At 41.8% G+C, this 12,602-nt stretch overlaps 1 protein-coding gene across 2 annotated transcripts in view; it reads right to left on the bottom strand.

The window, feature by feature from the left end:
* Positions 1-12,602, bottom strand: part of KLHL29 (kelch like family member 29) — a 395,213-nt gene that overhangs the window by 17,350 nt on the left and 365,261 nt on the right. For both annotated transcript variants that reach the window (XM_021391022.1, XM_021391023.1), the window contains 2 exons: positions 11,969-12,149; positions 3,184-3,377 (listed from right to left, as the gene is read on the bottom strand). In XM_021391022.1, the coding sequence (XP_021246697.1) occupies positions 3,184-3,377; positions 11,969-12,149 (375 nt within the window). The remainder of the gene's footprint in view (positions 1-3,183; positions 3,378-11,968; positions 12,150-12,602) is intronic.

Here is a 12,602-nt window from a genome sequence, read left to right as displayed (position 1 = left end):
CTACAGCTGTCTTCTTAAATAGGACCAAACTTACGAAGCTGGGCCAGAAATGTATTTTTAGCAGAGTCATATAGGATAGCCTGGTGCAGAAAGGCAGGCACTACAAGGATGTAGCCTGGGTTCACTTACTGTTGTAGAACTTTGGCTTGACAGCAACAAACTTCTTACAGATCCAAATGCAAGAAGAGGGTGTGCACGGTGGTTTACCAGAAATGTGCAGTGGGAAAGGCCTCGGATGCTCCACTATCTAAGTAACATTGAGTTGTGGGCTATGTTGGTCAAGGAACATCTGCTGGTTCCAAAGATGGGAGAACAGAAGTGGGGCAAAGAATGGGGAACTGAGAAAGCCTCCTCTCCAAACACAGATAGGTGTATCCAAAACCTGTTTCTGTTTACAGCATGTGCAATATTTGGTGAGCCTAGTTTCATACGTACTGCTTACAGGTGTCCCAACACCTCATGGCAAGTGTAGGCAAAAAACAAATGGAAACTAGGGCTGAATTCAGTGCTTATTCATAGGAGAAAGGCAGGCAAAAGAGAGCAGAGGCTGAGTTAAGTAGATGAGCTACTGGTCCCCACTCCATACCTCTGAACAGACAAGATTTCAGTATCCATCCTGCTTCACCTCTATTAATATTATCCTAAAATGACCCTTTCCCTTGCCGCGGTTGATGCCAGTGCTGCCTTGGGTGTTGGGTTCAATCATGTGCCATGCTGCATTCAACTCACTGACATTTGCAAAATACCACAGTGACTTGAGCAGGTAACACCGGTCTGAAGATCTCCAGAGACCACAGGTACTTTCAACACCTGCATCTACTGTTGAATATTTGAGCATGCTTGAGGTGTTTTTAAATAACCTGTTAAACTATTTGAAGTCAAACAGGTTTCACTGATCTCTGGAGTGATCTCAAACCACCCAATTCTCTGTCAGATGTCTCAGGTTACTTAGCCCAGGGGGACACCTTAAGAATTCACAACACACGCACAGAAAGGCTTTGAGGCTGTCAAAGGCACACCAGCAATCGTCCTATCACAGTTCACCTCATCTCCCTTTTGTAAAAAAGACTCCAAGCCTCCTACTCCCTCCCTCTTTTAAGTAAAGGTTGACTGCACTGCACATGGAGTATCACTCAGCTCTTTGGGGATACTTTGCAAGCGCGGGTGATACTCTGCTTCTGGCAGAGCTGGAGAAATAAAAACTTATTCCAGTATTCCCACAGCATTTTTAGAGAAGAACAAGAATCACGTCAGTTCACTTTTCTGGATATTCTCCACTGGGTCTCCACTTCCCCCACGTTTTACTTTATTTGCAAATAATCTGGCCTTACACATTTCCCAACAAAGACACACAGCAACTCCACATTTCATCATATATATTTTACACCTTCAACTTAACTAATTAACTTTATTTACACCAAGAAAACATGAGCATTGTCTTTTAACTTCTCTTTTGTGTATTTTTGTTAGGAAATGATAGTATGCATCCGCTATAACAATTGGTGACAAACCCACCTCTTGGATGGTCTGGATGATTTTTCCAAGCACGCGTGGTGTTGATGCCTGCTAGACAGTATAATGAGTCCAGGGAATGATTGCTTAGCACCCGTGGCTGGCACTTGTACTATCTTGGTAAGGAAAGGGAACGCTTCTTTGCATAATGCATTCATTTTTGCAGTATGCTCTGAGTACTGGAAAACCTCATACTGTCAGTCAGTGGATTAAATGAACAGTGGCAGCTGTAGCTTTGTGATGGAAAAAGCCAGGAAATAGGTTTGTTTGCACTGCTGTATTACATAAACATGACTTTTGCCGGTTAACGCCCTCCCGCTGGGCGCTTCATGCTGCATCATATGCATGTCATGTTATGTTAGGCTGGACACAAACAGCAGCAAGGGAGTTGGAAAGCAGCAGTGCTGCCTTCACAGGGGAGGCTCCAGCTGTGGCCACACCAATGCCTCGTGATTCTTTTCACTAGGAAACCCCGAGAAGAAAGTCAGAGTAATTGTAACAAGATGCTCTAAAAAGAGCAGCTTGTTTTAGCTTTCTGAATGTGCTTAGGCCATGCCTGAATGCCTTATAACTGTATTTCTGTAATTTATTACTTCCTACTCATACTTGGTCTATGTGGCTGAACACTGAGACCATGACATGTCATGGCCTCAAGTTGCGGCAGGGGAGGTTTGGGTTGGATATTAGGAAGAACTCCTTCTCAGAAAGAATGGTCAGGTGTTGGAATAGGCTGTCCAGGGAGGTGCAGGAGTTAGCACTGCTGGAGGTGTTTAAGGAAAGGATAGACGTGGTACTTACGGACATGGTCTAGTGGGCAATATTGATGGTAGGTCGATGGTTGGACTAGATCTTAGAGGTCTTTTCCAAACTTAGTGATTCTATGACCTTTCAGCATGACTAAGAGGTTTAGCACACAAAAGCAAGCCACCTCAAAGCAGCTTCTCTGCAATGACTGCGTAAGTGCTGCTGCTTTGGGTGCTTGAGCACATCCAGATGGAAAGCTGCCCACAGCCATCCAGCCAGCACAGAGCACGTGCTCCTGGCGGCTGTTACCTGCAGGAATGTCCTTGTGAGGCTGAATGCTAAACCTTGCTTCCAAAAGCAGCCTCAGCTCTCAGGGTGCAGGTTGGCACAGAAAGCAAATAAACTGCAATCTTCTAAGCACTACCATCATTTTGGAAATTTGCACATCTGAAGTTGGTTTCTGACATGCTTTCTGACACCACTGCTAAATCCCAGTTAAGAATGACCACCTCTTGCTACAGGACAGGAAGCATTTTAACAAAAACACGAGTAATAATCCAATAACCGAGCACTGTTTTTTAAAGCACGGAGCAACACACGATGCTAGGATAAAGTTTCACTGCACTTCACAGTTTTTTGGATCTAAAATTACTAGTTGTCCATGCCTAATAACTGCTTTCCTTTCTCCTCTACTTTGAACTCATCACTTCTAGCTGATAACTAGCTGTATTAACGACTGACAATTGCCTTCACCGAAGATCCAGATAATTGCCTCTCTGGTATAAAATACATGCATTCCTGCCAATCTGCTACAAAACATATCCCCCTCCCCACAACCCATTTGCTTTCTGCAAAGGCATTAAAATACCTGAAGCATAGAGATTCCTGTCATAATACGGGTTTACTCTGACAACACGATTCCCTTACCGATCATTGGAGACTCTATAAAACTCCATGAGTTAGTCTGAGGGATGTAGGACTGCAAGACCCCCGCAGCTCGGCCGGCTTCGTTCACCCCACCAAAGACATAGATCTTCCCACCACAGACAGTAGCAGCAGCTGAGTGCACAGCTTTGGGCAGAGGAGCGATGGTCTCCCACTGGTTGGTGATGGTATCGTACCTGCAACAACAACATCAGAGTGAGCTGAGATGATGCAACGTCAGTTGAAGGCAGGATAGACAGGCAGAGAAAGCAGGCTGGAATATAACAGAAAGGCAGCTTGACAAGCTGAAGGAAAGCAGAGGTGGAAATGTATTTTTTAACATCATACAAACTCAACGACTTGGTAAATAGTGTAATTAATGCCTTTTCTGAGCTTTTAAAACATTGATAAAAGCACAGAGAAAGCTACTTCTATTTTCCGTTCATGCCTCTCAAATCTCATTTGAGTCCAAGCTAAAGAGACTCAGGACATCTTTGTTAAGATGTCTTCCACTAATTAATTTCTATTAATGACTGTACAATGAGATTATTCTTGCAAATCAGCGCAGTGATATCCAATAGCAACCACAGGCAGGCAATTGTTAATATACTTCAGTTGTTCAGCTCGTGGAACAGATCTCACCTGCACTATAATGCGACATGATAGCTCTTTTTACTCCAGTTAACTGACCAGCAGGGCATATTTTGTGCCAGAGTGAGTTGCCTGCATTTAATTTCCATTGTGCAAACCATGTGCTTCATTGTAGGATGCTGCAAATCTTAATGCTAGAATAAGATTTTACCAGCGCATCTATATTTGACATGAAGCAAACAGAAAGAGTATGTATGAAAGTGCTAAATTAGTTTTAAGGTCATCATTATCTGATTTAATTAAGCCATTGACCATAAGGGATATGCAGTTAATAATCCATGGATAAAGATTCATTTTAGACAATGTCACAAGTACAGACGTCATTTTTTTTTTTTTAAAGATAATGTGGCAGCGATCCAAATAGCTGCTCTCAAATGAGTCTTGGAGACAGTGGAAAATAATGTGATCCTTAGGCTTCAATATTTCCATGTAATGGCACATTCAGCCAACTAGGACTTTCCCGAGTAGTGATTACTCAAAATTGTGTACTGCAAAAACAGAAGCCCTCATCACCCATTTAGGGCTTTTGTTCTTAGTATTAGTAAAATGCAATATGCAAACATTAAATGAATCCATGTCCATGAATCCATCTCTAGAAAATGATTTAGTGACGGGGGAATCCTCCCTTTGTAACACGTCCCTCAAATCCTCACTGTCCAAAGTTGGGGAAAATATGAGTGGCAAAAGGGATATAACTGGTGGAAATAGCACAAACTAATGTGCTTAATGAAAATGCATTAATGAGTTTCCAAGTAATATCGCTGAAAGTAATTAACATACTCATAAATGAAGGAAAAGCAAGAGGGAGGCAAACTTTAACTGAAAAAAATGGGTAAAGTCCCTTATAATGAGCATGGAGAACTGCATTTTACAATGCTCTAAATTAGTTACTGAGAAATTAAATTCATCTACAACAAAGTGATCAAAGGGCAGAAAAATAATGAGATTAAACAACACGGTGCTGGGAACATTCAAGAGGACAAACCTATACTGGGCTGATTCTTAAAGTTTGGTACCAAAACAGAGACTACTGATGTATGTTTGACTGCCCAAATATCTCCTCCAGGGAAAGCACCGTGTGCTGTATCTCTTGCATTTGCCCACAGCAAAATTGGCAAAATGTCATGCTATATAAAGAGTTTCATACACCGATTTTTGGTTACACTTTGCCAACTCATCTACTACAGTATTTTGGATTTGGTGATTCAATTTTTTTTTTTTGTTGTGCTGCTATATATTAAAACTGGTTAAGAAATTGATTAGTTTGGTTAGAAATTTGGCAGACTACTGTTTTCAAGACAGGCACATTACTGTTAATGACTTTCTGATCATTCCAATACATTTTCAGACAAATGAATATATATCCTTCAGGTTTGCTGGGGGTTGGATGTGGTTGAGGCTCATGTCTATAGCAATATTGGCAAAAGATTCAAACTGTAAAAACAACAGTTCCTTCTCTGACAAATTTCATTATGTGGACCTCAGGCCCCCTACATCCCATTTTTTACCCACTTTCAATCATCACCACTTATGCTCTACAGTGATAGAACTGATCTTTCTGTCTTCTGCTCTCCTTCACCTGCCACCGGGAAACCAAAACTGACTGCTTTCACTTCATCTGCTGAAAGCCAAAGGCTGCAAGTCAGTGGGACACAGGTGCAAGTGGGACAGCTTAATGAAATGTTCATCTTGAGTTTCCTTTGGTTTCAAAAGTCGGTGAACCAGAAAGCAAGTGGAAGACAACTCTCATCCAGCCACCACCACTACCCAACCTGGGTTTTACACAGGCTGCTCAATGAAACAGTTCCCTTAAGTAAGAGCCAAACTTACTCCTGCTGTTGAAAAAGAGAAAGAAGTGCCTTCATGGCTTCCTGATACCTAATTTCAGTCAGCTCACCAAGACCCTCCATCCATTGGATTCCTCTGATTCATTACCTCCTTGCAAAACTGTAGACCTTATTTCTGGCCTGTTTTGCTTCAGCTCCCACGTGCTTGATGGTCTTTTTTTCCATTACATTATAAAAATGTCTGCTATCAAAATCTTTCTTTCCTGTATGGAGTTGCAGATGATAATCAAGTCACCTCTTCACCTTCTATAGGACAAACTAAGTAGTATAAGCTCTTTAAGTCTCCCACCACAAGGCAGATTTCCATAATTCTAGTCAACTATCAATGTGTTTACACAGGGATTGGCATTGGCTTAACTAAATTGGTTTAAAAATGAATAAAGTTTAATATTTGCAACCTTTGTAAAGACTGGAAACAATGACAACCGCTTTGCCTCTCTGCCCTCTGCCCCTTCCATTCTCTTTTCCACCTCCAGTGTTGCCTTTACTGGGGCTGGTGAGGCTCTTTGGCTTCTTCAACACTGCTCAAAGGCCAGCGGGGAGGGAACTGATTTAAAAAATAATCACTTTGATCTCTTTCCATTAGTCAAGCTTTGCATTTGATTCCCCTGTTTGGAGAGATAGATGGAGACTTAATGGGAGCTGGCTTTGAGCCATGCCGAAGTTTTTCTTCCTTCTCCTCCAATGCTCCCTCTAGTCTCAGTGTGTCCATTCCTGTCCTTGGCCATGGTCCTACCAAGCCCATCCAATCTGCTGAACTTGAAACTTCAAGGACATTTCCCTACATGTTACAGACTCCTGGTTTTGCAGTCCCTGCATGCTATGGACTGCGCTGTCTCACTTGACCCTTGTGCAGGCACTATGCTCTGCTTTATGTTTTATTTATATACCCTGATACAGCAAATGATCTGAACCCAGCAGAAAATGCAGCCCAGGTGTGAAGAAAACACACTCAGAAATAACCTTGCTACTTTTCGAAACTCTCCATGCTCAGGATTTCATCTGTGGGCTTGGATCCTCCTTTTGCTTCACTCCTTTGGTTTAGCACCTCCTTTCTTTTTCTTCCCCTATGACCTTGATATTAACAGCAGAAAAGCCCTTCACTTCAATCTGTGCCACATGCTTCCTTGCCTTGTTGACTTTTGATCCCTTCAGTGTCTGAAAATAGTACTTTTTCCCCCAAGACTCTCTTAATTTCTCTCCTTTTAGGTTAAACAATATCTTCATTTACTCATTATAAAATCCTTGCATCATGGTCAGTAGCTTACAGACATGCACTCTCCAGTTTCTTCTACATTATTTAATTCTGTCTGCAGGAAAGCTGCTGTTCAAAATGAAGCTGTGCAGTGTCATATTGATCTGCTCTTCAGATGATTCACACGTTGTTTAAAACCATACTAATGGTTTACTATTTTTTGCCTTTTTTATTTTCTTTTGACTGTTCTGAGGAGCTTAAGAAACTATTCTTGCACAAGGCTATATATTTAATTTTCTTAAGACATCAATAAAGCAGTGGGTTCTGAAGCAGTTTATAAAGCTTATAAGGCTTATTTTTACATTGAATTTTTTAGACTGTCTTCCAAGTATACACTTCCAGCTGAAGTAATCTCCCAGTTTTAGACAACCCTATTGTAAAAGTGCTGTCAGGTCAAGGGGATTCATCTTCTTCTGTCCTTCAAACAGATAATAACCACAAAGCACCCACATTTCCACACTTTTAGTCACATACATTGTCTTGTCAGCATAAGCAGTCTTCTCGCCTCTCAAATTGCATATATTACAAGGCCCATCCATTATCTAAAAACCTACTTCGTGGATCCACTTCATTTCTCCGCCTCCCAACTCAAGTCATATCTCAGAAGGAGACAGAAAGTGTAATACTCTCTTGCCTAATACCTAATGACTCGCTCCCTGTCACACAGAAATTTGCCACAGGGGCTTGATTGAGAACTGCAGTCACGCCGTTATTTTCCTAAACGTAAAAGGAGTTATGTTTTCCAAAAACATAACTCTCCCTGAATGTATACCCATGTATATTCACAAGAATGAGCTTATAAGTCAGCCAGCTTGGCAGCTCCATATTGTTTTAAGATGAGAAATAAAAGATTCATACCTGTTTATGATAGTCCTGTAATGCAGAACTTTACTGCCTCCTTACAGATCGATAAAGGGTAAAAAATCTCAACCATACTGAAGTTGATGGGAAGACACCCACTGATTTAAGTGGCAGCAGCATTCCTTGTTGAGGCTGCACCCTTCACCATCAATGACGCAAGTGAGAGCACAGACAGAAGAGCTCAGGAGTTGATGCCATAAATCATTAGGAGTTTGATGGTCCCTACTTGCTTTAGTGCTTTCTAATGGTGCCGTAGATGTCTTCAGTGCAATCAGGTAATGGCATGTATAGCTCAGATGGTTTGAGACTTGTTTTACATATGAAGTGCAATAAAAGTATCCTTGTAAAATTTTAACCATTTAGGATGAAATATTCCAAAAATTCCCAGAAAAAAAAACACATAGGTGGAGAGCAAGAAGAAAACTGGGAGAAAATATTTTTGCTATCTTCAGAGACCAGCTGTAGCAAGACACCCCACAGACTCCATGTGCATGGGCTGCTAATTGTTGAAGTCAGGGTAAGTCACTGTGAACCAGAAATGTGCCCTCCACAGTGCCACTGAAAACACACAGAGATCTGGCCAGAGTTGGGGACATCACACTTGAGCAAGTGGAGTAAGAAGAAAGCAAAATGTGGCTGGTAAAGATAAGATGTATGTGCATGAAAGGAGGTGGTAGATGGTCCAGAGGATTCCAGCACGCTGCTCTTCTCACTGGTGGTGCAGTCCAGGACTGTATCATGCACCAGGCCTGGCTAAATCCCCATAGCTCTACTGGGGTGGAAAACAGGATAACGATGCCCCATTTGGGATGAAAAACAATCAAAAACTCAAGAGGGTGCGGCCTTGAAATTCAACACTGAGGGACAAAACCCTCAAAGGTCAATGTAATTTCTGGCACCACATAACTTGGAGCGCACCATCATGTGACTTTATTATTATTTTAATATAGTGCTTCTGTAAGACCTGCTGGAATGACAGAGAGTGGTGGAGTGTTGGTGGAATGACAGAGTGATGGAACAGAATCATAGAATCATAGAATATCCCGTTTTGGAAGGGACCCATCAGGATCATTAAGTTCAACCCCTGGCTCCCCAGAGGACTACTCAAAAATCTCAGTGTCCCATCCAAAACCGCAGCATAATAGTCGAAGAGGAATATTCAGCCCACACAGAAATATGAGGGAGAAGGCCAGCTCCTTGTAGCTCTCAATGGGGGGAAAAAAGAGAAGGCAAAGTCAAGAGGTGAGTATGAACCGTGCGTACAACAGGCAAGTGAGTAATTACAGTGATGATATTCTGTATGTTAATGTTGGGTTTTTTTTTTTTTTGGAAAGTACCAACCCCAAATCCAGATGGCTTCACTGCTGGCAAAAGTGGATACAGTGATTCCCATTCTTCAGTTACCGAACACTCAAAAAAATTGGCTGCCTGGTTCAAGAGAGGACTGCTTGAGTTTGCTCAGTACAGCTATGAAGGTTATCTTTTTCTCACCTGCACTTCTACAGCAGACCCCTGAAACATCCTTTTCAAAACACACGGCTTCAGCAATGGCTTGTTTTGCTTCTGTAATTCCCCACTGTCGTACAAAGAATAAGAAAGGAAACATCCAAAAAGCTCTCTCATTTCTTGGCATAACCCAAAAGAGGCCATGATGCACTTTTTCCATGGCTGCATTTCACGAGTCACTTTATAGACAATAGCAGATTAATTATAACCACGGGCTTAGCAAATCCCCATGACAAGACATCCTTATTGTGGCAGAGACAGCGTGCACTGAAATGATAGGGAGGAAATCTACTACTTTCTTACATAAAAGTCTCTTGGTGGGGTGGTTACAAGTGCAAGCTAGCAGGGCTGCTCTCACTGAGCCGTGCTGGGTATGCCAAGGGCCTGAGTGTGACTTTGCAGAGTGCAATGTCATTTGTGGCAACAGCTTGAGTGACAGCGGTGACAGGGAAAGAGAAGGGGCAACTTTGCTCCATTTTGGGTGTATTCAGCTGCCCAACACTATGGATGCTTTGCTAAAGCGAGGCCATGAGAATTAGAGCAGAGAAAGAAATGAGACTCTGGGAGAAATGAAAAGGAAGACTTTAATGAAGGACATCTATCAAGACTTCTCTCTGTGGTAGCATTATTTAGATGTTGCTCTGTATCAAGAGATGGAATGGAAGACTGTTTATCTCTCCTGAGCTTGTTTATCCCCACATTCAAGACAACACTTCTCTAAGCTAAAAATTTCCCGACTTACATTACAAGCCAAATGCCTTCAGAAATCAGAAATAATATCTGCATAAAACAGGGAGATTTTCTTCAAAGCAGGTCCCAAGGGCAGTGCTCACCTTAAACTCAAAGTAAAGAGGGAAGTAACGCTCACGTGTTGCATTCACTGCTATTATTTGTTATTTATTATTCACTCCTTGCTGCCTGCATTTCCCTGGCTTGCTGAGAGCATCGCCAAAGTCAGCTGCCCATGCCTGGGTTGGGAGGGAATGTTGCCCACAGACCTTGTCCCTCAGCACACATCCTTTCCAGTGGCTACTTTGTCATACCCTTCTCTCCTTGGTAAAATACTGTATTGGAACTGCGAAGACTGAGGAACACAAAACTAAGGGCATATGTGAACAGTGATCACTCAGCACCAGATAGATCTTCCTGGCCATGCATAAAACAGGTACCATCTGCTCTCTGTCTGCTTGCCTCATCCTCTACAATTTCCAGACCTGCAGCCAGTGTCTTACAGAGATGCTTTCCTTCTGTAGCCTTCAATAATTCCACAAACTGGACTCTCCCAAGCACTGAACTACATAGAAATCCTTAGGCAAAAAAAAAAAAAAAAAAAAAAAAAGTAATCACATGATTGTACCAAAAAATAGATATGAAGAAGGAAACTTTTGGACATTTCCTAATTTCCTGAGTGCTTGACACTGACACATGACAAACCTTCTTTCTTCTATCTGGATATTCTTGCTGGTATCCAGCATTTGTGATACATAATAAAATAAAAAAAAAAAAAACAAACACAAAACCCTCAACCTCTGCATAAATGGAATACAAATGTTGCAACCTCCAAATACAGAAATAATAGATAGAGGGCACCTTTTATTCTACTGTTTTGAAAAACACTCTTCTTTTTTGCATATCCCTTTTTGGATTCTCTGTTAAGGCAACTTTAACCAGGAACCGTCTGCCTCAAAACAGTGCTGAAGAAGTATTCAAATTCAGCACTTAAAACTGACTATAAGACAGAAAAGTCATATTCTTGGCTGCCAGATTCACTAAGAGAAAGCATTTCACAAAAACGTATCGCCCATCTATTGTCACAGTACACTTTCATGTGTTCGGGAAAGGCCAGAGATGTATGGATCTTTTTGGAATGGAATATTCTTATACTGCATTTCAGTATTCAGTGGTTTCCATTTTTTAATGAGAACACTGATATGCACAGGAGTTATTATGTTGTTATTGAACGTTATGGTTGACATGATATTAGTTTTGGATTTCTACACTGTAAAATCATTCTTTTGTGTTTCTGTTCCTTCCTTTTTTTAAGCTTCGTGTGAGAGCAGGAAATATCTGGATTCTTCTTGAAAAGAGAAGTCTCCACTCTCTCCCATCTCTATTCAGCCTCTCTCAGCCAGGAATTCAAAACTGCTTGTTTTACTCTCAGCTTAGCAGGTCCCAGCTCCAGGCCAAGAACACCAAAGGCAGGGCCTTCCTTCCAGCCAGGTCAGGGCTGAAATGCTTTACCAGGTGGGTGCATACGTGAAATTTATTTTGCTGTTGCTTTTCTTAGTTTAAAAAAAAAAACAAAAAAAAACGGATTTCTGAGATCTGTTAAGACTTCCATCAGTACCAAATTCAAAGGACGTTTATTAGTTCATTGAGTTCATTGCTTAATCCGTGCGAAGTGTCCAAAGAAGCTTAATTCCTCCCTTCCCTCCCCTGAGCAAACCAACAAACAAACTGGCAGCTCTCGCCTTTGGTTTTGAAACAATGGTTTCCACTGAAGCTTTAAAAGAAATCTAATCCTGCATATTTTCCTCCTTTCTTAGCTGTTGTAAAAGCTTATTTTAACACACACGACACATTCGACATGTCCTTTAAAAGGAAAAGCATCCTCTAACATTGCAAGAAGTCAAAGCGCCAGCAAACCGCCACTTTTCTTTCTTTTTACCTTTCCACATGGTCAACGTTGCCTGCCACGCCGACCCCTCCGATGGTATAAATCTTCCCGTCGTACACCAGACTGTTATGCCGACACCTGGGGACTGTCATTCGGGACACGAGGTTCCAGTTATCGAGCAAGGACATGTAACACCAGACGTCAGCGAGTGTGACACCCGACTCCATGCCGCCTGGCACCAACATGTGGGGGAGGGAAGGAAAAAGGGGAGAAGTACATGAGCTCCTGGAACGGCAGCAGCTTGGCACACAGCAATCAAAGCCAGTTACAAAGTAAAAACTCTTCAAATGACATTTGACTAATTAAAATAAATCACCCTCAATACTGAGCATCTGTTCCGATGATGCATATCTGTGTCATTTATTCATGCGTCCCAAAGGCTGGGTTTTTTTTTGTTAGATGACATGAAGAAATCAAGATGTCAGACTTCAAGGGACAAGTACGTGAGGGGATAGACCCTTTCCAATGTTCATAAATAACTTCCAGTCTATTAAATTACTGTAACACTTGCAAGAAGGTGTTATGAGGCAGAGCCTATCTTGGCTTGCAAGACACAGTCCAGAATGAAATCTAAATGCTTCATACAGTGATAGATCGAAGCGACATATACACGGGCAGAACAGAT

This window comes from Numida meleagris, chromosome 3, assembly GCF_002078875.1.
Source record: "Numida meleagris isolate 19003 breed g44 Domestic line chromosome 3, NumMel1.0, whole genome shotgun sequence".
Classification (NCBI taxonomy): domain Eukaryota; kingdom Metazoa; phylum Chordata; class Aves; order Galliformes; family Numididae; genus Numida; species Numida meleagris.
Note: the sequence above shows the minus strand (reverse complement) of the source record. Positions and strands in the feature narration are given on the sequence as shown.